Here is a 27,581-nt window from a genome sequence, read left to right as displayed (position 1 = left end):
ATTTTCATTTATGAAGGACTTAAATATGGATAATTTCAAACACTCAAAATTGTTCCACTAGAGTTTGTATTTTACTTTATATATTTTTTTTAAAATAGCATATGAAGGTATAATAAGTTATAAGACATTTTAACAATAATTGTGCATACGGCGTTCCAATGATAATAGTAAAATTACAAGGGACAATTAAAAACCCACAGTAAAATGAAATTTCTAATAATATTATTATTTATTTATTAACAAAAAAACTCGGTGCTAATTAATATATACATATTTGTATATCTTTTTAAAAACTGATCAAGATAATGGTTAAAAGCACAAGGATCCAATCCAGTTAGTTCCAGAAATATCTACTGAGTAACATTAACCAGACTCAAAATTCAAAATGGGTCAATGGAATTAGGCATGGCATTCACTATCCCCTTCTAGTTCTTGATCACATCTACTTAAATTAGTTGTCCCTGCAGTTAATAACTTAAACATTGCCCAGAGCAGTAGACGGAGAAAGACAGGTCACAGACTACACATTTCACTATCCCCTTCTAGTTCTTGATCAACAAAACTTTCTAATCATCCTATTATTGTTCAGTGTATAAAGGATCAAACTTTTACCAAACTCTACATCTGGTTGAAATCAGCTAGCAATAAATAGTTAAGATTCTTGCAGATGTTGGTTGCAGGAATATCCATAGTGACTGTCTATAGGCTATAAATATCTAGTTGACCTTCGTATAGTTTATATCACAAGCAAACCTGAGAAACTGTGTAACCAAAAACCATACCCCCAAAGTAGCATGAAAAAAATTCAAAACCATCAAGTGGGTACCACAGCCAAGAATTATAGAAACATAACCATCACAGTTATCAAACTGACAGAGGAATTGTCTACAAACAAGGTCTCTAGTGAAATTAAATAGACTTGCAACAGAAGCATAAGTTGCAGTTGATGTTGGACACCATCATCTCACAAACAAAGGGTGTACTGGGGCTTTATAACGTAATGATGATAGCATAGCACCTTATTTAAATCTACCATGAGAGTTTTAGTACAGCTTAACCAGAAGACAGTTGCCTCAAGCATACATCCAGGAAATGCCATTTGAAATCTTCAAACTATGCAATTAGCAATTCAAGCTGAGAAGCAGAGACTGACATCGTGATCAACACAGAAGCCAAATGATTGCCTGAAAAATAAGTTTGATTACAAATGTATTTTATCAACAGAATGCTCAGTCTGCAAAAAATTTATCAATCTTGTCTTAACAAATGTCAGTTCAATGGTTGCTGAACGATAAATAACTAGAAATCAGGATAGAATTAACTAAGAAAACTAGTCTAAAGAGAGAAAACAATGCCTAACTTTCTTAATGATGGTAATGGTGTCATATAGTAAGGCAATTTTAGCTTATAAAATATCATAAGTTGATTGTGCAAGATATAAATGACATAGTTTGCATTAACAGATCAAGATCAATGTATAAGCTTAACGAACATAGTAATAGATATTTCACATCCTTGCTCCTATTGACTTCAAAGGTGTGGGGGCATTACACAATCTCAAACTTTGGATGACTAATAAGATGAATATGATGAAGTATGTATATCGTACCAGAAAATTTTAGGCTAAACGAAGACAACCAATAAGTCAAAGAAAAACACAATTAAAGCATGCAATAGCTAACCATATTTTTGCATCCATTCAAAGTTATCATCGCCTATGACGCCGTTCTTCTTCGTTGTAATGATGTCGATCTCTATGTTCAGAATGGCGACGAGAACCAATATTTTCACTGTGGTGATGTCGGTCCACATCTTCAGCATGGTGACGCCGGCCAGAATTTTCAGTGTGGCGGCCCCAGCCAGATTCTTCAGCAGGTCCACGCCGACTAGAATCCTCAGCGTGGTCATGTTTACCAGAATCTTCAGTGCGACCACGCTGACCAAAATCTTCCATGTAACCACGCCGGCCATAATCTTCAGTGTGGCGATCACGGCTAGAATCTTCAGCATAATGATGCCGACTTGGACCATCAATGCGACGCTTACTGGAATCTTCTTTATGGCGATGTTGATCTACATCTCGAGAGTACTGTCGGTTATCTTGGTGTTTCCCTCTTTTAATATCAGCAAAGCTCTCCTTGTCACTATACCTCCGGTGCCCAATATCAATTGCATCTTTGCTATCAATATCCTTCACAATTGACCTCTTTTTATCTTCGTAGTTTCTGTAGAGCCTTCGTTCACTGTCTTTTTCCCTTTCATCTTCTACCAAGTAAGTACTTCTAGGCATAGTATTCCCTTCTTCTGCAGCTTCACCTTTCCTTTCTCTTCTTATACTCTGTTTGCCATAGTCACTAAAATCCTTGCCTCCTTGCTTTGGTTGAAATCTGTCACTACCATGCTCACTTTTACTCTTTATGTCAAGCTTGTGCTGCAATTTTTGTGCATCTACAGCAGATTTCTGCTGCATGGCATTCTTTTTCTCCATGTTCCTATCATCATCTTTGTAAGATTTTCCTTTATGAGATATTTCCATACTATCATCACTGCTATCACTTGAATATGAATCACTGCTGGACTCAGAAATCTGACTTTCACTATCCTCAGACAATGAACTTTGCTTTCTTTTTGAAACTTTTTGTTTTGTTACCCTTTTGTCAGTCACTTCCAAGCTACTATCAGACTCATAACTCTCATCTGTGTCATGACGTTGCCTTTTTCTGTTATCATGGCAAGCAGAAGATGACTTTCTAATAGTATCTTTAGCATTCGCCAAGCTCTCATCACTTAAGTCATGGCGCTGCCGCTTTCTGCTAATATTCTCTACTCTTTTTTCAGAAAGCTTTCCAGATTTATCATGTCGATCTGTGGAAATTTTCCTAGTTTCACTTTTCTCTTTGATATCAGAATCAGAGGCATCTTCAAAACCGTTTTTCAAGTCACGTCTCTTCTTGATGGTGCTGGCATAATCACTCTCAGAATCTGAATCATCAGTATCATGTCTTCTAGTGATAGGCCTTTTTCTATCAATGGGTTTTTTCTTTTCACTATCAGAGTCAGATTTCCTTATGTTGTCCCGTCTGCCAGATTTTACAAGTTTTTCTTTCTCCAACCTACTGATATTTTTGATATCACTATCATCTTCCAAGTCAGAGTCATGTCTTTTACTTTTTCTCTCACGCTGCTTGTTGCTCAAGGCTTCTTTCTTTATGCTTTCAACAGCAGAAGCATGCCTGTTCACTCTGTCTGTATCTCTTCTATGCTTCTTTGGGTCCAAATGATTTTCTGAATCTGAATCCTCTAGGTCATGTCTGTGTGTTCCTGTCTGTCGTCGACCAGATTTCCTTTTGTGCAGTTCATCTTCTGAATGTGAATCAGAATTTGACTCTGTGGAATGACTCTCAAATTTTTTCTTGTCATTTGCTGGCCGTCTCCGACCAAAGTCACCAGAAGAATCGCTATCTGAGTCAGAATAATCATGTTTTTTCTTCTCCCTTCTCTCTACGGCAGCCATTTCAATCTTGTGATGGTGATTACTTCTTCTGTGCTTTATTTTCTTTTCATCATTACTTTCGCTGCTTTCACTGTCAGAACTAACATATTTTCCTTTGGATGAATGCTTTTCTTGGTGCTTTGACTTATCAATTCCAGATTTCCTGCTTTCATTTTTTGCTTCACCCATATGTTTTTCCATTTTATTCATTGACTTCCTATCTTGATTTTTATCTTGTCGCTCATCAGAAATCATATGTCTCTTCTCTTGTTCGGATTTATCATCAACAAATTCTCCAGGCTCCAAGTCTTCCTCCTCGTCCAGCACTATTTGCCCTTGCTGCTCATCTTCAGAATTCTTCTCATCTTTAATGCCAAGAGCTGCCCTCAGTGTTTCCATTTGTTTCTCCTTTCGTGCAGCAATATGATGAGATTGAGTATCCGCAAACCTACTACAAGTGTTACATTATCTAGCAATGATTATTTTGGAAAAAGTAAAGCTGCAAAGTCTTAGCAAAGAACAATTAGATAAATACAAGAACATGATATGCTCAAATACCATGTAGTGGATAATTGACAAAACATATTGAATAAAGTTTCCAAATTTTCTTCCTTATTATGAACTTCCAAATAAATTGTTAAATTAACCTATTCAACATGTCGAGTTTGGTTGGCTTGTTGGAAATCAACTTGTAGCAAGTGGACAAGTTGCATTATTTGCTAGCCAATAAAATGCCTCATAGGTGCAGAGGATTCAAGGCCTTGCTGCAAGCATACTGCAAGTTGCATTTTGATGGCTCACATGAAAAGCCTTGTTACAGGTACATGGAAGCATAAACGAGTGGAACAATGAAGAAGAGCCTTGTTAAAGCGATGTGAATTCAAGTTGAAAGACAATATCTGAAAGGCCTCTAGATATATGAGATTTAGCAACTAAGACTATGTCAGACCTATTTGGAACACTACAGGCTAAATAAAAAAAATACATTTTAGACCAAATTAGGTTAGGCATAAACTTGTGAACAACCAAAACCAGATGAAAGACCAAATAAGAAACAAGAAGGCACGAGATCAATACCTCTTGTTCGGAAGGGGAGGACGATCCCTCCGACCGCCGCTGCTTCCACCATCCTCGCCAGCAGCGGCCGCAGTGGATTCAGCCTCAAGTGTCTTCTTCGTCTCCTCGAGTTTTTCAGCAATCTCGGCATCCGTGTACCCTTGATCGGTTAGGGTTTCTTGCAGTATTAAAAGCTTCAGCTGAATCTGCCGCTTGCGGTCGTGCTCAAGGATGTCTTTGTTGGGCTTCCGGACGGCACCCTCCGGCTTGGATCCGGAGGCTGCGGCGTCCTGTCGGACGGGAGGCCGGGACTTGACGAAGAATTTACTCGTTTGAATATAGCCGTTCGTGCCGGATCCCCTAGGGGTCTGGAGCCCGATGCCGTTGTACATCTCCTTGGACTCGTTCGCGACGATCAATAGGCGGAGGAAACCCTAGCAGAAGAGAGAGAGCGCGAGAGAGAGGAAGCGATCGGGAAGCAGAAGGAGAGGACGAGGGCAAAATTGACGACTGCGCCGATTTTATCCCTTTTCCGTGGACTTTTATCGGATCGGTTTCGTTGAGCTTTTATTGGATCCGTTAGGTCGAGAGTGCACTCAAATTTTTTTTATTTTTCAAAAGGCACATTTAATTTTCAAAATATTTTTTTTAATCTATTTCAACTCTAAATTAAAATAAAAAATTAATTTTTTATATTTAAATCAAACTAAACTAAATTAAATCGGATAAAAAATAAAACTTTAATTATTTCATCAAATAATTTCATATAAAAAAATAATTAATAATACTAAAAAAATTATTTTTTAAAAAATATGGCATTAAACTTTATTCATATTTTAAATTTTATTTTGAAACTTTAAAAACTTTTTAAAATATAAAAGAATAATAGAAAATTAAAATAATAAAAGTCATGATAATCTCTTAATTTTATTTCACTTTTACTTATTTTTTATAAATAGAGATTAAATAATAAAAATTAATTTTTTATTAACCTTTTTTAGATTTTAAAAAAATCATAATCCGGTTCGAATCGATTTGATTTGGTTTAAATAAAAAATGTATTTTTTTATTTAATTTAAAATTAAAATAAACAAAAAAGGTATTTAGAAAATTAAATGCACGAAATATAATGCGCCTTCTAGAAAATTCAAAATTTTAAATACGCTCGTTTAAGGAAATACCGCTAAATTAATAATGCAATCATCCGTACATACAAATTTATCAAGCTCAACATTTACACAGATACAAGGAATTGATGGTAAGAGCATCCGCAATGCGTGTTAATCGCACGTTAATAGGGTGATGTGGAAGAAATGCTCAGGAAAGGACGATAAGAAGAGTGAGAGAGAGAGAGAGAGAGAGAGAGAAAGCGAGCCCGGAGCCCCCCTATGACAATTCCTCTCACTGATGCTTTGACGAGACTGCTTATCCTCTGTTGATTGCATGACTATTTATGACAAGGCATGGCTTTGAGAAGATCTTGATATGACAAGGCATGGTCTTGAGAAGACCTTGATATGACAAGGTATAGTCTTGAGAAGACCTTGATATGACAAGGCCTGGTTTTGAGAATACCATTTCTGATAAGTCACATCCAAGGATGACTTTAAGCAGACTATTATGACGAGTCGCATGGGCTGAGTAGGCTGAGTGCCGAGTGGGCTGAGTGGAGTTGGCAAAGCTGAACTGCCGAACTGAATGTGCAAAACTGAGCTGTGCCGAGCCGAATGGAGGGGCAGGACTGTGCTGCGGCCGAATGGCAGAGCTGAGCTGCCGAACCGAGCCGCATGGCAGTGCTGGACTGCCGAGTGGGCTGAGCTGAAGTGGGCTGAGTGGAGCTGGCAAAGCTGAACTGCCAAACTGAATGTGCAAAACTGAGCTGTGCCGAAGCTGAATGGAGGGGCAGGACTGTGCTGCCGAGCCGAATGGCAGAGCTGAGCTGCCGTGCCGAGTGGTCGATCAGGTGGTCGACCACTACCATGTGGATCCACACCCCAAGTTTGAAATTGACCAAGCGGATAGGACCTCGAGTGGAGAGGGAGGGAGAAGCTCTACTATTATAACACCCATAACATTTTACTTTGCAGAACTGGCATTCTTTGCATCCCAAGCCTTGTATTCGTACAGGCCAGTGGATGTGTACACACATCTAGGGACCTTATGAACATGTGACAACCATAAGAATCACATAAATATATTTAATGGAATGAACCAAACAATAACTGATGAAAAATTAGCTTGTTATTTACACAGCCAATGACGATGCAAATGGCAACAAATCAACTAATTAAGCAACTTCGCTACATAATAATCAACCATAAAAATAAATTGATAAATAAAAGTGTGTCTTTTATTTTATAAAAAAAGTCAACATATAAAAAAAGTGTAATTTTGTTATAAAAGAAAAAAAAATTTCGTGCCTTTTTTATATATAAAGCGCAACAACAAGGCAGAGCAGCGAAGCAAGTGTCCTCTTTTCGGTAGTAGGCACTCCTTGTGGTATCGCGTTATCTTCTCCGGATTTCGGAGTACGTACCGCTTTATCCTTTATAACACTTTCTATTCTGGTCGCTCTTATATGGTAATGTGAAAATAAATTTGGACCATCTTAATGGAAGATAAATTTTATATATATGTTTTTTTAAAAATAATTGAATAAATGTAAAAGAATATCTATTTGTTATTCGTTATCAAAATAATGTTTCATTCCACCTTTAGATTTTTTTATCAAAAATATCTTTATTTCTAGATGATTATACCAACTATAGATTTATAATTGCTACAATATAATAGATTAATATTAATCAAAAATATTGTATTAGTTAAGATTCATGGATGTTGTAATATAATATTAATTGGAATTGATCGGATATCTTTTTTTTCCTATCCGCTCCTCCCATCTCCACCACCTTAAACTTTGGTTATATTTAAGTATGATACACTTTTAATTTATTAAAAAATCTAAATATTTTCTTGTGGATCCATAATAAAATAACTCTCAGAAAACTTTTTCCCTTGAAGGTACAAAAGTTAAACAATCAACTTATTGAATCTTCTTCCAATATTTCATTTTCTAAATGGAATTCCAATATTTCATTTTTTTAGGGAATTCATAAGCATATGAAAGAAACTTTATTTGAGAATTTTTCTTTCGACATCTTTCAATTATTAATACAAGATATACAGACCACTACTATAAATAGTACTACATTATTTTATCATGAAAGATATATCAATTGTTTGTTGAATCTTACAAATCACGTGAAAGTAGGATACTTTAAATGAAAGGGTTAAAAAGTTTCATAAAACATTGTTGATACAAAATATATGAACAAAAGATCCCACTAAATTGAATTTGGTCATGAATATAAGAAATAGTGAAATTCTTGATCTCTCTCAATTACACAATCCAAGATTTAAATTTGATGTATCTTCATTCATATGTAAATCTTCTCCAATTGTATTTGACTTGGAATTTGTCTTGCAATAAAAGCTTACTCTTGAGATAAGTTGAATCCATCTAACTAGACATCTTGATGCTTGATCATCGGTCGGTCGTGGAACTATGATATCCAATTACTATTGATAACCAAGTAACCTCCTTAATAGAAATTGTAAATCTCAATGATTACATGAGGACAAACAAAATCCTTGTAGTATCCTCGGACAATGATAGAGCGGTAAGACGTTCAGTGAATTATTTAAATATTTATTATTCAAATTTCAACTATAAAGATATTTTTTTTCAATGAGCTGAACATTTTAAGATAGCTCCTTAGCCCTTTCAGTTTTATTAGGCAACCTTTATCATACATATCATATTTTTATTTAATCTCTATTTTTTTAGATAATGTATCGACTGTATCAATGACTTGACTGTAAAGATTTCCTTGTCACCTTGCATAAATTTACATTTTTATTATCTAATCTTGAATAATAATTTTAAATTTTGAATTTAATTTAAATTTGACTCGAATGATAACTTGAAATTTTCTATTTAAATTTTTTTTTATTTTTTATTTGTTTATAAAAAAAACTGGGAATATATAGCACGGGTTATCGAATAAGTGTTAACGCGTAGCTTGTAGTCTTCGATTTTGTGTGCATGAAGCAGGGTTCTGGTTCTGCGATCTCACGCCGCCTCCTCTCGCCTTCCGCTTCCCTTCCACACGGTGCTCCCCAACTCGAATCCCTCTGCCTCTTTCTCCGCCGCGCGCAGCGCCGAGGTGCTGATGCATTCCCTTCCTTCCTCGCCGCTTGCCCTTGTTCAGATTTATCATCACCAAATTCTCCAGGCTCTAAGTATTCCTCCTCATTCAGCATTATTTGCCCTTGCTGCTCATCTTCAGATGATTTCTTCTCATCTTTAATGCCAAGAGCTGCCTTTAGTGTTTCCATTTGTTTCTCCTTTCGTGCAGCAATATGATGAGATTGAGTATCCGCAAACCTAATACAAAAGAGTGTTACATTATCAAGCGATTATTATTTTAGAAAAAGTAAAGCTGAAAAGTCTTAGCAAAGAACAATTAGAACTTGTAACAAGAAGGCACAAGATCAATACCTCTTGTTCGAAAGGGAAGGAAGATCCCTCCGATCGCCACTGCTTCCACCATCTTCGGCCGCAGCGGATTCAGCCTCAAGTGTCTTCTTCGTCTCCTCGAGTTTTTCAGCAATCTCGGCATCCGTGTACCCTTGATCGGTTAGGGTTTCTTGCAGTATTAAAAGCTTCAGCTGAATCTGCCGCTTGCGGTCGTGCTCAAGGATGTCTTTGTTGGGCTTCCGGACGGCACCCTCCGGCTTGGATCCGGAGGCTGCGGCGTCCTGTCGGACGGGAGGCCGGGACTTGACGAAGAATTTACTCGTTTGAATATAGCCGTTCGTGCCGGATCCCCTAGGGGTCTGGAGCCCGATGCCGTTGTACATCTCCTTGGACTCGTTCGCGAGGATCAACAGGCGGAGTAAACCCTAGCAGAAGAGAGACAGAGAGGAAGCGATCGGGAAGCAGCAGGAGAGGACGAGGGCAGAAATTACGATCGAATGCCCCGATTTTATACTTTTATCGGATCGGTTTCGTTAAGCTTTTATCGGATCCCTTCCGTTACGTCGACAGCGCAACCAATTTTTTTTATTTTTCAAAAGTCACATTTAATTTTCAAAATATTTTTTCGATCTATTTCAACTCTAAATTAAAATAAAAAATTAATTTTTTATATTTAAATCAAACTAAACTGAATTAAATCGGATAAAAAATAAAACTTTAATTATTTCATCAAATAATTTCATATAAAAAATAATTAATAATACTAAAAAAATTATTTTTTAAAAAAATATGACATTCAACTTTATTCATATTTTTTATTTTAATTTTGAAACTTTAAAAACTTTTTAAAATATAAAAGAATAATAAAATTATAATAATAAAACTCATGATAATCTCTTAATTTTATTTCACTTTTACTTATTTTTTATAACTAGATATTAAATAATAAAAAATTAATTTTTTATTAACCATTTTTATATTTAAAAAAATCTTAAACCGGTTCGAATCAATTTGATTCGGTTTAAATAAAAAATTTATTTTTTACTTTAATTTAAAATTAAAATAAACAAAAAAGGTATTTCGCCTTCTAGAAAATTCAAAAATGTATATGCAATCATCCGTACATACAAATTTATCAAGCACAACATTTACACAGATACAAGAAATCGATGGTAAGAACAAACTATCGAACAATATGGTCATTCAACCAAAACAATAATAAACTACTGATGAAAAATTAGCTTAGTTATTTATACAGCCAATGATGGTGCAAATCCAACTACTTAAGCAACTACATGATAATTGTTCAACATATAATGTTCCTTGAAACAAACACAATGTCCTCTTAGTCATTCTTCTTGCAAAATCATCCCACTCGATGAACAAAAGAGGGAACACAAAGCTATACAGACTGAGGAATCAAGCCGCTTCTTTAGAATGAACGGCAACAATCATTTCAAACAACTGACAAATGAATTTATCAATGCCGGAGATAATAACAAATGTATTTTGGCAGCAATTGCGTCGGTTAAACTGGTATGACATCGACATTGGAGGTGTCTTCACATCTTAATATTAGTCCATCGAGGTTTGCTGGAAGTACGCACTTGGTCCATTGACACCCCGTGGAAAAGGGTTCGGGGGGAGGAACTATCATCAGGACATTTTCGTTCTTCCGGACAACCCCCATTATGCTTACAGTACTGCCCTCTTTAACATAACTGCATACAAAAAGATACACAACTGAATGGACCTTCAAAAAAAGTCTAATGCATCAAAAACCATTCTCTTATCAGAGTTCGAATGGTAGGTAGAAAAAAAGAAAAAAAAAGACTTTCAATAGTAGCACCTATAAACAAGGTAGATATCGAAAGGGCCAACAAAGAAATAAAAGGATGGAGTGTGTAGGAGCTAAAGTTGCAGATTACCCTTCTTTCAGGCGCATGACGTGGTCGTCACAGGAAAGGTTCCTCTCTTGCAACCACCTAAGGAATTCAGGAGACAAGTCCTTGTTGTTTGGGTTGATCTCAACAACAACAGACTCATCAACATATGGAGTCACTTGAGAACCATAACCAGCTTTGACGAGAGCTCTTAAGCCAGATTGAAAATCAGATATGTAAAAGTCAACTACATGCCTCTGACAGAGTTTCAAGTAAGATGATTAGAAATGTAAGATCAAGAAAAGCATATTTAACAAATGTATGCTCAACTAATTTAAGCATGAAAATTTCCATTTTGTGGCAGTTAATTCTGTTGGTTACTCAAATCTAAGATTATTTATTTTTCCCTCACAAAGAATGGTCCAATACCTCCATTGACCTCAATCCCCAAGTAAAACGTCGATGTTCAGAATTGGCATTCTTTGAATCCCAGCCCTTGTATTCGTACAGGCCAGTGGATGTGTACACACATCTAGGGACCTTATGGTATGAAGACTCAAGAGGAAAGTTTCCACATGTGACAACCTATAAGAATCACATGTTAATATATTTAGTGGAATGAACCAAACACAAGAATAAAAGGCAAGATATGGAAGATGGGAAACATGGATTTAATGGCAACAAATCAAATAAAATGAAAAAAATAGTTAATCAAAAAGAGCTTATTCAACAAGATTTCTGTGCATTTTGTACTAATTCAAGGGAAAAATTTCTCCACATATAACTTCTCTAAAAACTTTCCTACATGCGTCAAGGTAAAAACAATAATCGTAATAATTCAGGTTGCATACCCCAGAGACCTTCACATATTGCCCGTCTTTTGCATTTCTCAAATCTGCATCAGGGTACTGGGCAATGAATGCCAAGACAGCTCTTCTTCCAACACAAGTGTTCCAAAAGGAAAGCACAACAACAACACCAAATATAGCAACAACAACAAGAAGAAGAACTGGATTGTGAACGGCACCCAGAATGAAGCCACCTGCAATAAAACCCATCACAAACAACAAAACCACAGACCAAAGGATGGGCTTAGGCAGGCTTCCCTTGAACAAATAGTTATTCTCCTGACTGAGATTGGTGACAGCTTGATTATGGACCATGGAGCCACTATTTAGCTTCATTGATTTAGTAGATTCCTGAGGGCCTGATATTTTCCGGGGGACACCAGATGAGTTAAGTGGCCCAGATGAAATTGGACCAGACGTTATGAGACCTGTAGTTGGAAGTACTACTGGAATAGAACCAGAATTTTGGCGAGACGTTTGGATGGCAGATCCAGATTGAGGCCCAGATGACTTTTTAACTGAATCTCCATGTTTAAGTGGTCCAGAATTGGATTTTTGTCTACCAGAACCACCAGTGACAAGTGAAGAACCAGAACCCTGACCTGCATAAGAAAGAGAACTACTATAGCTTGCCTGACCTGAAGCATTAGGCATAATGGGCCCTGAGTTGGAAGCAGTGCCTCCGAATGATCTATTTCTTGAAGGAGCATTATTAAGAGGAGCAGATTTTCTGGACTTCTCAACATGAAGCTCAAACATCTTTCCAAGTTCTCCAGATTTTTTTATATCACCACCAGTGTATGGCATGGCTGTGGAGCAAATTGTAGGCGGCTTCTCCTTGGGTTGCTCAGGCCGGCCTGAAACGTAAAGGCCATTGCTGAGCTGGTGCGATTGAAACCTTGAGCCCATCAGGCTTAAATCTGCTCTATAGATCTTGAACGTCGGGTGGATGGCAAATAACTATTGTGAAGAACCGGGAACTATCATAAACAGATGGATCATTTTATCATTGTGTCGCTAGAGTTGCGAACTGAAGTTTCAACTACCCTATCAAAGTACCAACAAATTGTGTCAGTGATAAAACAAAGTCCATGTTTAGGCAGAGTCTGGCAGACTACTCCACATGCACTATTTAGTTAGGACTTGCACAAAAGAAAAAGATATAGGCTCACCTAACCAAACCAAAAGTATTCTTAAGGGCATGACATATAAATGAAAGACAACAAAATTCCATGATAATTGAAGCAAGGGTTAGAATATTAGTAGATTGTGGAAACAACATTAACAACCCTTTTAGCCCTTCAAAAAATGTGATAGTGTTAAGTGCAAAAATAAATAAATAAATAGGAGATAATTGATAGTGAAAAGTGGTTAAAGAGGTAGAATCATAGAACAGATTAATATACTGTTTGTATTGCCTTGGATTGCATAGATTGTCTTAAGCTGGCTTAGATATCTAACAATTACCTTATCCCTTAGCACTTAGAAATTCAAGTTTATAATCAAACTTAATCAATCTCTGAGGGAACAAAAGAAACTAAAGATTAAAAAAAAATGAGAAGTTTAGTAATGAATAGACCAAGATATCAAAAACTTTGTTCTTCATTCAAACATAAAAAAAATGATAAATATAACTCAGGCTATCGTATAACTGGTGCAACACAAAATAATTCAGTGATTCAAACTTAGCAAGAGCTAGGAAGCTGCCAAAGCATGGTTCTCCAACTACAAAGAGTATGTTCACCCAAACTATAAGTTAGGTACTTGACAGCTGAGGAAAACAGTTTATATCCCATTTCAACAAAAGATTCAGTTGTACCAAGCTACCACGTAACTCAAAGAAGGAGATATCCCATGTGAATTGTGAGCATAGACAGGGTACCAGTTAGGAAGGAGAAAAGTGAAAGCACATGGAATGGATGCAGCAGTAATGTCCTCCCAAAATATGATAACAGATACATGCTTTAGAATTTTTCTATCCAATTAAACTTCATATTTCATGATTATGGGGCATTACCTAGCAAATAATGACCACATCCAATTTCAAACTTTCCATCTTAGTTGTTCACGAGTCATATGAAAAAAAAGTATATGTGTAGTAACAAAAAAAACATTCACTTCATTAATATTTGGTCATCCATGTTGAGAATAAACAGACAATTTATTGCAGATTAACTGCTTTCCTCCAGTTTCAGTGTTTGCCATTTGGTGTTACAGAACTACCAATTGTTCACTTAAAAATCCAAAGTTAAATGCATTTTATCATTGAATTATTAGAAGGCTAGATGCACAAATAGAGGCCAAGAAAAGTACTTGAAAATGACACAAATTATAAGAATCAAATGAAGAAATCTTTAGTATGGTTTAAAAGTTTTAGAAAATAACTGAAACCCACATCAAGTGAGTATTCTTGATTCTATCACTGATATTGTATGTGCAGGTGAGTATTTACTGCAATTCACTCTGGCATATACCTACAGTTCTTGTTGAAAGATGCTAGAAAAACATCAGTCCCAGCTAGTCAACTACATGGATATTTTCTAGTTATTAACCCATGTTTTAAAAAATAATCAACATTTGCATAAGACATCCTAATAATTAAGACAATTTAATCTAACATGGCTAAGAAGAAGGAATATTATAAAAAGAAGAAAAAAAAAGCTCATGATTTCTGTTTTACATTCATTATAAAAATATTTAAAATTGTTGAGGCAGAGGCACAAGCCAAAGTACATGTAAAGCAAACTTATTTCATACCAAAAACCTTTTACTAAGAATTATTCATGATCAGGGGCCATTAAGAGAAACAATGGGCCATAAATATCTATTTTCTTATTACCGGCCCAGTTCAACTTATTGAGAACTCAAAATCAAACATGTAACTAAGCAGTTGATTGATATGGTTAGATCAATCAGGAAAATATTGAGAAAACATGGAGTCAGTCATCTTAAATTGAGACTAGAGTGCAGATGACTGGACCATAAAAGAAAAGGCATTTCCTTTTCAATTAGTAACTTCTGAGGCCTACTTCCATCGATTAAGATTAAGCCAAATCCATCACTATCATTGTCTATAAGAGGAACAAAGAAGTCACTAGGAACACTCACCGTAATGGAAGACAAATTGCAAAAGATAACATTTTCACACAACTTTCCAATATTAAAATTGGATCCTGGAATAAAAGAAACATTTACCAGCACCAGAAAATGTTAATCTCAACCAGCAAATAAGCAAGATCCGAGCTTTTGACCATGTCGAAAACCAAGCTCCATATACTTCCAGCAGATCGCAGTCACCATCTTCATCAATCTCTTTTCTTGTCCATTCCAATATCCTCTCTAAATTTCCCTCAACTAACCCAGATCCAATGACAGGCAGCACAGCACCTACCAAGAAAAAGAGGGGGAAAAAGAAAAGAAAAGAAAAAGAAAACTTTCCACTTCCTCAACAAGAAACTAACGAGATTAACCAACCAATAGCAATCCCCGGCCCAGGAAATCGAAGTCTAATTCCTAAATAGGAAGGAACAAAACCCCGATCCGAAGAGCAACAAAAGAAGCCGAAGCGTCTTCCTTTCCTTAGATCTGTAACTAAATCAACAATTTCAATACCCCCCCCCCCCCCCCCCCCCCCCCCCCCCCCCCCCCCCCCCCATTCTCCATCGCAATCACGAATCGGTAAAACACCCTAGATTCCAGATGCCACTGCATTTCATAATGGTTCAAAGAGAGCTCGAGAGGAGCAGCGGAGAGAATCGTCGTACCTCAACGAAGCATTCCGGAGTAGTCAGCGAGCAGATCAAAAGCACCTCAAGGTGCTGCAAAAATCGCAGAGAAAGTGAGAGTAGGAGAGCGAGATGCACGAGCCGAGAAGGACCTCCAAGTAAACGGTGAGAGGAGGAAGGTGCGAGGAAGAAATAATGTGTGAGAGAGAGAGATAGAGAGAGAGAGAGAGAGAGAGGTCTTAGTCTCTCTCACGCAGTGGCACGGTTGGAGTGGAGCTGTAACTTTCCAACTGTTGAAAGACAAAAATACCCCTCTAGGGGACCTTGGGTATCAATAATTTATTTAAGTAATAAAAATACGTTTCCGTAATTACGTAATTATTTATAGATCGATTTTTAACTTATGAATTATGAATAAATTTATTCTAATAAAATTATTATTTTAAAACGTTATTGCGAAATAATTTATCATTCGTATTTTTTAATTTATCTGAATATCTAATAATAATAATAAGATTTTATAGGATCGAACTAAATTCTTGAAAAAAATAAATATTCTCTCCTTTTATTGCTATGATTATTTATTAAAGAATGCACATGTCAATTTATCCAATAAACTATGTTTTATAAAAATATAATTTGCTAATTAGCTAACAAAATGTCATTTAAAACCAATAATTTGAATTTTCTTATGAGGAAACTCAAAGGGAGCCGTTTTAGTGACGTTTTAAAGCTCCGAAGGAGAGCGTTACAGTCATTAATTTCAATTTGCTTTGCCATTAACTGTTAATTACGGTGCCTAATGCGTAATTTTAGTGGTGCATTATGGTCACGTGGGAATTATTAATTGCACTGTTAGCCCATTTGGCTACACTGTGATGGTCACGTGGTTTCGGTGATCGCATATCGTCGTCGTACCGACGCCACGTGTCCGAAAATTAATCGGTCCCCAGTTAATCTGTCCACGCATTATTAAATAATAAGAACATTATTAGCATGGCTTTAATTTTGTCACTTTTTGTTCTTAAATGCATACGATACTTAAACACCTCATAATTAAAAAAATATATGACAATAAATAATGAATCTAATCTGAACCAATTCAATTAGCTCATAATTAGTTGGCCAAATCTTGACGAGCCTGTTCTCTCCTTCTATAACGGTTCAACCGATAGAAAATGTCACACTTTCATCGTCTAACATGTAAAAAAAAAATTATATGGATCTTATCAATCATCTATAAAGAGATATTACTATTTACTAATTAATCACTATTTGCTAATTAAGTAATTGATAGATCTTGTTCACATGGTCTCGTTCAGTCGAGTGCTCTTTTCTTTGGCATCATTTTACTCTTTAAATAATTGTATATATTTTTAATATTTCATTTACTTTTAAATATTTGTATTAAATATATTTGGGTAAAAAAATCAAGAACGTATTTTTTTCTTCCAAATAATTAATAGAAGAGATTTTTTTAAATTTTTTATTAAAAAGATATCTTATCTCACTGTTGAATATATAATTACTTAATTGTTTTTTTAATACTACTTAATATTATTATCTCTCGGCTTTCGCCTAATCTATCTGACATGTTGTAATAAATATAAAATTATAATTGTTAATAAAAATAATAAATTAATTATTACAGCTAAATTACTATTCACATCGTAGTAATTATAAAATCATAGATGTTCAATATTGTAGTAACTACGAAATCATAAATATTACCACATAGAAAGAAATTTACATTATAATAACTATGGAACCATTGTTGTTACAATCGTTTACTGTTTCATAGTTATTATAATTCTTATAACTACTACAATATTAGGTGTAACCGTTATAATTCAAATAATTATTATAATAATTATAACAATTATGATTCTATAATTGTTACAACAGAAATTCTTATTAATATTATCGCAGCTACAAATTCTAAACCCCGTAACTATTACAATGCATCTGATTAATTCATAATTTAGATTAAAAATAATACAGAATAATACTAAGGGTATTTAGATAATTATACCTGGTTAATAGTCAAATGAGATATATTTTGATAAAAAAAATTTTGATTAAAAAAATTAAATTGGAATGCTGATGATTCAAAAAGAGACGTGGCTTTTAACCAATATATTTCACAATTTTAAATAGATAATTAATTATCCGTCTATATTTGTAAATATCTGTGCATGACGATGACACACGTTCTACAATTTCCGCGAAGCTTCGCTATATAATAATCAACCATAAAAATAAATAAATAAAAGTGTGTCTTTATTTTGAAATCTACATACAAAATCTACGTATTCTATTTATAAAAAAGTCGAATAATTTTTTTATAAAGGAAAAAAAAATAATTTTCGTGCCTTTATATCTAAAGCGCAAGAACAAGGCAGAGTAGCGAAGCCAAGTGTTACGGACTCGTCGTCGAGGTTTCGGTAGCGGACACTCCTTGCGGTATCGCGTTATCTTCTCCGGAGTTCAGAGTGCGTACCGTTTTATCCTTTATAACACTTTCTACTCTTGTGGCTCTTAAATATGGTAACGTGAAAATAAATTTGGACCATCTTAATGAAAGATAAATATCGTGGACCATTTAAAATGTATGTTTTTTAAATAATAATTAGATAAATGTAAAAGAATGCCTATTTTTTATTTATTATCAAAATAATATTTTATTCTACCCTTCAATTATCTTTATTTTTTAAACGATTATACCAAATTAAAAATATTATATCAGTTAAGATTCATAGATGCTATAATATAATATTAATCGATGTTGATTGAATATTCTTTTTTTTTTATCCGTTCCTTCCACCTCCACAATATTGAACTCTGATTAGTTTTAAACATGATACACTTTTGATTTATTAAGAAAACTTAAATATTTTCTTACATATTTATAATAAAATAACTTTGAGAAAGTTTTTTCCCTTTAAGGTACAGAAGCGAAACAATCAACTTATTGATAAATAGATTGTTTTGATATTTTATTTTCAAGTTAATGGAATTCATAGGCATGGGAAGAAGTCCTATCAAATAGAGATTTTTTTTTTTTTTGACTATCTTTTGATTGTTAATACAAGATATACAGATCGCTACTACATATAATATATATATCAATTGTTTGTTGAATCCTAGTTACAAATCATGTAAAAGTAGGATACTCTAAATTAAAGAGTCAAAAAGTTTCATAAAATATTTTTGATAAAAAATATATAAGCGAAAGATCCTACTAAATTGAATTCCTTCAATAAATATAAGAAATAATGAGAATTCTTGATCTCTCCTCTCTCTCAATTACACAATCCAAGATTTAAATTAATATATTTTTTTATTTTAATATTTAGATCTACGGTAAAGATTGTATTTATTGATAACCAAGTACCCTCCCTTAATAGAAATTGTAAATCTCGATGATTATATGAGGACAAACAGGAGTATCCTTGTATTATCCTCGGACAATGATACAGTGGTAAGATATTTAATAAATTATTTAAATATTTATAATTCGAATTGCAACTATAGCTCCTTAGCCCTTTCAATTTTATCAGGCAACCTTTATCATACATATCATATTTTTATTTAATCTATTTTTTTAAATAATGTATTGACTATATCACTGACTTGATTGTAAAGATTTCCTTGTCACCTTGCATAAATTTATATTTTTATTATCTAATCTTGAATAATAATTTTAAAATTTGCATTTAATTTAAATTTGACTTGAATAATAACTTGAAATTTTCTATTTAAATATTTTTTTATTTTTTATTTGTTTATAAAAAAAACTGGGTATATATAGCACGGATTATCTAAGAAATGTTAAGCGTAGCTTGTTGTCTTCGATTTTGTGTGCATGAAGCAGGGTTCTGGTTCTGCGATCTCACGCCGCCTCCTCTCGCCTTCCGCTTCCCTTCCACACGGTGCTCCCCGACTCGAATCCCTCCGCCTCTTTCTCCGCCGCGCGCAGCGCCGAGGTGCCGCCCTCTCCGCCGATGCGTTCCCTTCCTTCCTCGCCGCTTGCCGCCCCTTCCCCTCCCTTGCCCGCCAAGGCCACGCCCTCGCGCTCAAGTCCGCCGCCGACCTCAACCCAGCCACCGCTACCGCCCTCCTGGATCTCTACGGTAGGCGCGGCCTCCTCCGCGACGCCCTCCGTGTGTTCGACGGAATGCCCCTCCGGGACCCGATCGCCTGGAACGCCCTCCTCTCCTGCTTCCTCCGCCAAGGCCTCGCCGCCGACGCCGTCTCGGCCTTCCGAAGAATGATGGAGGACGGAGTCGCGTTCACCGGCGTCACGCTGTCCGCCGCCTTGAAAGCTTGCGCATCGCTGCGTGCGGTTCGGCTGGGCAAGCAGATCCACGCTCGGGTGGTCCGCGAAGGTGATGACTCTCTCGTCATGTCTACCTCTCTCATCGACTTCTACTCTGGCTGTGGTTTGATTCAGAATGCGTTCGATGTGTTTGCCGGGTTGGACTGCGAGAAGGATGCTGCGATTTACAATTCTTTGATCAGTGCGTGCATCAAGAACAGGCGGTTCGAGGAAGCATTCTCGATTTTGGGATCGGTAAGGCCCAATGCAATCGCACTTACTTGTGCTTTCTCTTTATGTTCAGAGTCTTCAAATTTGCACAACGGAAAGCAGGCGCATTGTGTAGCAATCCGTCACGGATTTGATTCTGATTCCACATTGTGCAATGCCATCGTGGATATGTATGCCAAGTGTGGTGAACTATCTTCTGCCCGTCTTGCCTTCGAACAGATTCATCCCAAGAATGTAGTTTCCTGGACGAGCATTATCGAGGCCTATGGTAGTCATGGGCATGGTGTTGAAGCTTGGAACTTGTTTAAGAAGATGGAAGAGGAAGAAACAAGCAACGGAGTTTCACCGAATGCCATCACATTCCTTTCACTTTTGTCTGCCTGTGGACACTCAGGCTTGGTGGACGAAGGGCGGGAGAGCTTCTTTGCGATGAGAAATAAGTATGGGATTGATCCAGGACCTGAGCATTATTCTTGTTTCATCTACCTGTTAGGTCGGGCAGGTCGAATTGAGGAGGCATGGCATCTTTACGGCAAACTAAGTAGGAGTTCAAAGAAGCTCACAAGTGCAGTCTGTATAGCTATGCTGAATGCTTGCAAAGCCAACATGGATTTAGCGAGAGGTGAGCAGGTGGCTGAGCATCTTCTAGAGCTAGGAGACAGTAATCCTGCAAGTTACATACTTCTCTCGAACTTTTATGCTGCTGCTGGTAAGTGGGAGAAAGCGGAGAGCTTAAGAAGAGCGATGAGGAATAGACAGTTGAAAAAGGAGGTAGGCAATAGCCAGTTTGATGTCATGAGTTGCAGTTGAAATTGGATGATGGCGAGTAGGTGTTGAAGTATATCCTTGAGCTAGATAGCCATGAACATGTAAGTTACAGATTCCTTCAAGATTTCTGCAGCTGCCTGAAAGTGGGTAGAGCAAATAGCTTGACGAGGGACAGTTACATTGAAAATGGAGGTTGCTAACAATCAATTTGGCGCCATGAATTGAAATTGTAAATCCGAAATCTGTTTCAGCCACTGACCTAAAAAAGGTTACTACTATAGGGTTACTATTCAAAGTTACTAAAGATCTCATACTTGTATTTCTCTCTGTGTTCTGTTATGATGAAATCCTTTTATACTTGTATTCATTCAAGATACTTTGATATACTCGGTGTGAAATTTATACAAGGTGCAGTGAGGTACACCAACTAGTGCAACTATGGCACCTTATTAATGACAATATGTAACTGACTCCAAATAGATAACAAGCAGTATGAGTTCAAGTATAGTAGCCTAGTTTCATTTAACAATTTTTTTTTCAGGATGCCAACTTTTCTAGATCCTGAACTTTATGTTTGCTTAGAGAAAGAAGAGATCTTATTTTAATTGTATTTCTAGTCAGATTATGTTACCTGCAAACATTATGTAAAGCAACATTGATTAATTATAGGAGGAAAATTGATGATAGGTGATTCCCTTGCTTCATCCAATGCATTTTCTGCAGCAGCCAATTATTAAGCAAAAAAGAAACCAACTGTGAATGGAATACAAACCTTTGCTTCTCATATACCCAACTTTTAAGTGACTTGGAGATAATTTTTTCCATCAGTTTAATGTTTTTTAATGTTTCTACTTAAGTAAATGTGCTTTCACATTCTATAACATTTCAAAACCATGCAGACCCGGTGCAATTGAGGTTTTCAATTCATGTTATTTGACTTGAGCCTGTGATTTTCCTAGAAGATGTTTGGTGAAATGGAATAAAGGTATGTTCCACAAACAGCTTCTATCGTTTACATATGTTGATAGTCTCCTTAGTTTCAGATAGAGATGATGGTGTGAGGAATACATGTATCTTAGATAAGTATGATGATTAAAAATGCTAATTTCATGGATATATATTGAAGTAACTTCAGTTCAAGAGTCAAACTAATCAGCAACCAATCCAGGCAATACTTAGAAAATTGGCCATTGGTATCCTTATAATTAAGAGAATCAAATCACCAACACTACTTACTTAATTGCAGCCTTAATCTCATCGTAGGTGGCTGCTTACTCAAGCCTGAGAGTAAGATCCACAACAGACGCATCTACACTGGGAACTCGGAATGCCATGCCAGTTAGCTTTCCATTCAATGCAGGAAGAACTTTTCCAACAGCTTGCATCATTGGCATAGTGCATTGATATCAAACCTCACAGTAAATAATAATTCATCAAATAAAATAGGTCAATAAAAAAAGAGCAATTACTAATGTGGTATAGAACATATTGAATATATAATAAGCATTCTATAATACACATGTCAAAAAAGTAAAAAATGAAAAAAAAAAGAAGGCATCGTAGATTCTATAATACCAATGATGCAAATTTAGATTAGGGATTCTAAATTTTTGAGTTTTTACACTTCGTAAGATTTTATTCTGGTAGATCCTCATTTTTAGGAAGTGGTGTTACTTGGAGTTTCCTTGTTGTTGGGTTGACATGAACGACATGGCATAAGTACAGGTATGAAAAACAAGTTTGAGGGGCTAGCTGGATTTGTCTTCCATGGATAGAGGTTGAGTCCATGAAGACATCGAGCATATTTTGGTTTGAAATAAAGAGAGGTTTGTAGTTTTAAAATCTTGCTTGCTAGTTGGGATTGAGAATATACTGTTTTTTTTCTAGTGTAATCTCTCCTTTTTTAATCCCACTTTTCCAAGGCCATCTTTAATATTTCTGCTGTTTCCCCGTTGTGTTGAATCTCCTTTTGATTTCTATCTGTTCTTCCATCATTTCTCTCTCTCTTTCTCTTATAAATAAATAAGAATCAATTTGAACAAGCCCCTTAGAACCCCCTAGAGTAGCCCTCTCTCCCTACCAAGCACTATAGTAGGGGGGATGACCTTGACCTGTTGGATCTTGTCACCCTTGAAGGTGAGTTGTATGGGAGAGCTAAAGTTAGCAACTAAGATAAGCTAAATTACAAAGCTTCAATGGTCAGGGAGAAGCAAATGATAATGGGTCCATGGGATACAATGGATGGATGGATCTGAGTGCCTTGGATGGTGGAGGCAAAAGGACACAAGGCTAGGGGAACTAAACATCAGGGTCAAAGAGGATGATGCAGGTGGAGTTGGTGGCTTAGAGTGCTGAGAGAAGAGCTTGTGAGAATGATAGAGGTTGTATGTTATGGAGGTAGAGAGCATGATGTTTATTGTTTGCAGCAGGCATAGCAGTGCTTGCCCGCGACTTGAATGTTGGTGTTTATGGACTGCAGTAGCTTGAGGAGGACCCCTGGCGTGACTATCACCATTAAGTTCACTAATTGCTAGATGAAATGCCTTTACTTTTTTTAATAAAATATTAGTGACATTTGGCATGTCGTTTGTAAGCTAACTGGCCTTCTAGTCTATATTTATGTCCTATGCATTATCCATATTTAGATTACTGGGCCATCTAGAATGTGTTTAACTTTTCAAATGCCCTCATCTTTTTACCATCTACAATCTTTAATTCTTTGACTATAACTATTATGGAGTCCCCTTTTTTTCCTCCCTTCAGTAATTAGAGTTTGATAATTACTCAATATTTCAAACGTGAATTGCACCAATATCCAGGAAATGAAACGTCAATGTGATGGTAACAGGTGTGTTCTTGGGGTTTCATTGATATTCTTCATGAAGAAATACTTGTTAATCTGTTTTGTCGCTTTAGAGAATGCTTCTGTACAGAACTTTTAGTGTGTTTCATTTATCTTTCTTCAGAGACATTTATAAGTTGATGTTAACCTCAAAAAGAGAAAGTGGAAGGTCGAAAAATGCAAAAGGTGAAAGTTTCTCCCTACAGCAGTTGCAGGCAGCTCAAGATGATTATGAAGAGGAGGCAACTCTTTTTCTCTTTTGCTTGAAATCATTAAAGCAAGGACAAGCTCGGAGTCTCTTGACTCATGCAGCTAGGCACTATGCATCACAGGTAGTTTCAAAATTCCAATGCTCATAATTTGCAGAAGGATCATTGTTGTATATTTTATCTTTGTTGAATCAGTTGAACTTCTTCCGGAGAGGAGTTAAATCTCTTGAAGTTCTTGAGTCATGTGTCAAAGCTGTAGCAGAGAAACAACACAATGATTATGGGTTTAGTGGACTGGAGGATGATCAATTGGAAGAATATGCTGATAATGAATGCAATCCTAATGACGATGATGGAGAGTTGAGTTTTGATTATGAACATCACAATCAATATCGTGATGCCAGTTCTTTTTGTAGAAACTCAATATCATGAATGCAATCCTCATGAGGTTCTATACTTGTTCTGGAAACAATTTTCTTAACCTATAGGAGCTTCAAGTATGCTATTTGATGCAACAATTATTAGAGTCAACTTTTCACTTTTGCTTCACCATTTAGCATCTTTGAAAGGATTAACTAGAATGTTTAAGTTATGAAGAAATAACAAATCTATAGATTCATGATAAATCTCCCTTGACATTTTAAGTTTAAGCTTAAACCACAGTTCCTATTGCATGAGAGTGCATACTAAAGACACGTCTTTGCTCGAACATGTGCAGATGGGTGAATAAAAAAAAAAAATGGAATGAGATTGAGATTCAAACTCATTAACATTTGCTCGAAAACTTATGCTGTTGAGAGATTTGTGGATTAAAAAATTCAGCTCAATTGATGATTTAAATATCCTCTACAGATTGCCTAGGATTTACTTTCTACAATTAGCTATAAGTTTTGAACATTTTCAGGAAATGATTGTTTTGGTTAGTGATAGTCACAACAATGTAGAAATTGCAAACAGAATTATGGCATTGATATTCCTGGTTATGTTGTTTATGCTTCCAAGATTGATTGCATTTTTTTGGTTAAGTAAAATTATTTTCTATATTTGCAAATAAAACATTTTTATTCTTGTACAGATGTATGATTCAAATTTGAAGTGTTCTTCTGCAGTTGAAGAATGATAACAGAGCCCATTCTGATAAAGTGAAGAATACCTTTATCTTTAATACCTTTGTCCTATGCCAGGTGAGTGTCTTAGTTTTTCTTTTCCTAATAATGATTCTGTTGATGACCTGAGAACCGTTACTCCTGACCAAATATGTTTTGAAAGTAGTTTAAAGTGATTAATATGTTTTTCAGGTATTTAATGAGTTCAATGCCAGGAAACCAGATGAATTGGATATATTCAGCAGAATCACAAAAAACCGTCTCTTCATGGGGATAATAGGCATCACCATTTTGCTACACGTAATTAGAGCTGTAACTGTTGCCTACTTGGCAGTGCGCTAAGCTGACTTCCACATAACAATGGTGTTCCCTTTTCTAGGTGTCGATCATTGAGTTTCTCGGTAAGTTTACCTCGACTGTCAGACTTACTTTGGAAACTATGGCTAGTTTCAATTGCAATTGCCTTTGTAAGGTAAATTCTGGATTCTTTGGAAGCTAAAATGTTATCTCGTGCAGTTATCGTCAATGCTTTCCTTTCATATCTCTAGTGATTTTATTTCAAATGCAAGATCAATTAGCTTATTTGCTTTCCAGTTGGCCTCTGGCTCTTGTTGGAAAGCTTTTCCCTGTTCCCAAAACACCATTTGGAGAGTATTTCAGAAGGTGTTTTACCTGCCACACCCCAATCATTCATGCGTGTAAGATCGAGTTTGGTTAGAAGAGTCATCTTCAGATACTCCACAACAAAGGAATGGAACTGCACCTTGCGCTATCTGCCGTTAATCATAGTGACTACAAAACTGACCAGAGTATTTAGTGTGTATATGAACTACATGCTAACGTCCTCAGAAAAGATGTGTGCAAGTAAATGGGACAAGAAACACTACAACGTTCGGCACCGTCCCTGACTTGTGACCAAGCCTTGTATTAAGGCATCTTGCATAATTTTGAGTGCATGTTCATGTTTTAGTATTTGTGTTTCTGGTTATCATGTGAAAAACAACAGCAACGGAATTCATTGAATCTGTGGTTGTAAAGGATCTCCAAAAGACATGTATGATTAAGGCTATATGGCATGGATGGAGGAGGATTGAAGATGGACAGTTAACCTCTTCACAGTAAGGGACTGATGGCTACGGCCCTTGTCGATTTGTGGGGTTCGAAAAGGATGAACATTTGCCATAGTTGACATCTTGAACTATCATATTGTGTATCCAGCACTGGCCATAGTTGACACTTAAACCATCATGCTTCTCCCATTTATCGACTGTCCTTTTGATTTAGATGGCTGAAACTTACATTGTGCAGGAGAATAAAGAAGAGGAAAGCAACTTGTTTCCGGCTCGATAAGAACAAAAACTCAAGTTTGATCTTTAGTTCTTATCCCCACAGTTGAAATTCTTGTTTTTCTTCGCTTGTGTGTTTCAACTCATTTATAATGACTTCAAAGGATCAAACTAGCTACCAGAGAGCACATAGAGTTGGACTAATTGCTGGATCAATAATCAACTTTCTTCGCTTTTTATTTCATTTATTTATTTAAAGAAAACTGAATTAAATTGCTGATCAAGTTGTACTGAAAACTATGAACAAGTGGATTGCCGTTGGAATCCAACACTGACTTATCCACTTGGACAACTTCTCAACTTCCTCGTCCAAAAGTCAACTGTCCTTGTGTGTACGTAAATATACTACTGCGGAGGTGATGGACTGAACTACCAATCCATGACAATACAAGCTGTTTGTGACATGTCAAGATAGCTACGTAAATAATATAATTTTGAGCCTCTTAATTCCACTTGTTGATATTTTATATCTTTGTTTTGTTTTTGTAAGGATTAAATACTTTATTCATGGTTTTGTGTCGTTTTGTGAAGGAATATTTTATATCAAGTATCTTATATATTGATCCGATACGAGATAAAGGAGGGGTTAATCGGGATAAGTCAACAATTGCTAAAGTGAAGTTTGACTTTTTTGTTGATCGGCTTTTGCGGGTTGGCTTCTGGAGGGTGTGTTGATTTTAACAACTTTTGGCGTGTTGATTTTTGACAGAGTTGGCTTTTGCATCTTGATGTGGTCTCTTCGACTTAAGTCGCTTCTGGAGTGATAGAGATAGAACAAGGAGATTAAGAAGGTAGAAGACTAACAAAAATATTATTGAACCTTCTTTGTCTCGTTAATACTATCACCTTATATAGATCCCCTGTAACAGTTGTCTTTCTTTCTTACCACTGTTAAACCTCATTATCGTTGATGATTGTGTTATTACCTGCTCTTGTAACTGATGCCTTCACTCTTAAAGTGATTCGAGGCAATAGACGTATATCTTGTCAACTATGTAACCGACGGACGTCTTCCACGATATTCTACCGGGCTTGGCTTTATCAAGTTCACACCTAAAGTGATTCAGAGATACTGTTAAGGACTCAATTGTGTCTCAGCCATTTGTAGTTCTGAATTGAACTCATGCTATTAGGATGATCTCAATCGAGTTAATCTGACAATTGATCTTGGAATTCATACTTTCCCCACATCATATATGGATTCACTTTTTCTTCT

The 27,581-nt window shown here is 36.0% G+C and overlaps 4 protein-coding genes across 7 annotated transcripts; 1 reads left to right on the top strand and 3 right to left on the bottom strand.

Moving 5' to 3' along the window:
- Positions 1 to 838: 838 nt before the first annotated feature.
- LOC141839851 (uncharacterized) lies at positions 839 to 5,017 on the bottom strand. Of its 2 annotated transcripts, none has more exons than XM_074727700.1 (3): positions 4,571 to 5,017; positions 1,683 to 3,944; positions 839 to 1,184 (listed from the first exon to the last, which is right to left on the bottom strand). In XM_074727700.1, exons 1-2 carry the CDS (start codon positions 4,939 to 4,941, stop codon positions 1,709 to 1,711), a joined length of 2,607 nt encoding a protein of 868 aa, XP_074583801.1. In that variant the 5' UTR covers positions 4,942 to 5,017; the 3' UTR covers positions 839 to 1,184; positions 1,683 to 1,708. The 2 variants fall into 2 exon arrangements, with proteins under 2 accessions (XP_074583801.1, XP_074583802.1); XM_074727701.1 differs by having other exon boundaries at positions 1,683 to 3,941.
- A 3,577-nt stretch (positions 5,018 to 8,594) lies between these two features.
- LOC141839853 (pre-mRNA-splicing factor CWC21-like) lies at positions 8,595 to 9,540 on the bottom strand. Its single transcript, XM_074727702.1, has 2 exons — positions 9,111 to 9,540; positions 8,595 to 8,996 (listed from the first exon to the last, which is right to left on the bottom strand). Exons 1-2 carry the CDS (start codon positions 9,470 to 9,472, stop codon positions 8,606 to 8,608), a joined length of 753 nt encoding a protein of 250 aa, XP_074583803.1. The 5' UTR covers positions 9,473 to 9,540; the 3' UTR covers positions 8,595 to 8,605.
- Positions 9,541 to 10,315: 775 nt separating this feature from the next.
- LOC141841373 (putative membrane protein At1g16860) lies at positions 10,316 to 15,729 on the bottom strand. Of its 3 annotated transcripts, none has more exons than XM_074729536.1 (5): positions 15,585 to 15,729; positions 11,824 to 12,867; positions 11,402 to 11,557; positions 11,018 to 11,229; positions 10,316 to 10,810 (listed from the first exon to the last, which is right to left on the bottom strand). In XM_074729536.1, the coding sequence occupies exons 2-5, from the start codon at positions 12,727 to 12,729 to the stop codon at positions 10,618 to 10,620; spliced, it is 1,467 nt and encodes a 488-aa protein (XP_074585637.1). In that variant the 5' UTR covers positions 12,730 to 12,867; positions 15,585 to 15,729; the 3' UTR covers positions 10,316 to 10,617. The 3 variants fall into 3 exon arrangements, with proteins under 3 accessions (XP_074585637.1, XP_074585639.1, XP_074585638.1); XM_074729538.1 differs by having other exon boundaries at positions 11,833 to 12,867; XM_074729537.1 differs by lacking the exon at positions 15,585 to 15,729 and adding an exon at positions 15,016 to 15,330.
- Positions 15,730 to 19,410: 3,681 nt separating this feature from the next.
- LOC141841850 (pentatricopeptide repeat-containing protein At5g66500, mitochondrial-like) lies at positions 19,411 to 25,559 on the top strand. Its single transcript, XM_074730046.1, has 5 exons — positions 19,411 to 21,130; positions 21,762 to 21,847; positions 23,831 to 24,036; positions 24,989 to 25,097; positions 25,212 to 25,559. The coding sequence occupies exon 1, from the start codon at positions 19,411 to 19,413 to the stop codon at positions 20,902 to 20,904; it is 1,494 nt and encodes a 497-aa protein (XP_074586147.1). The 3' UTR covers positions 20,905 to 21,130; positions 21,762 to 21,847; positions 23,831 to 24,036; positions 24,989 to 25,097; positions 25,212 to 25,559.
- The last annotated feature ends 2,022 nt before the right edge of the window (positions 25,560 to 27,581 follow it).

This window comes from Curcuma longa, chromosome 11 (assembly GCF_044706935.1).
Source record: "Curcuma longa cultivar G26 ecotype Majalengka, Jawa Barat chromosome 11, ITB_CL_G26_1.1, whole genome shotgun sequence".
NCBI classification, from domain to species: domain Eukaryota; kingdom Viridiplantae; phylum Streptophyta; class Magnoliopsida; order Zingiberales; family Zingiberaceae; genus Curcuma; species Curcuma longa.
Note: the sequence above shows the minus strand (reverse complement) of the source record. Positions and strands in the feature narration are given on the sequence as shown.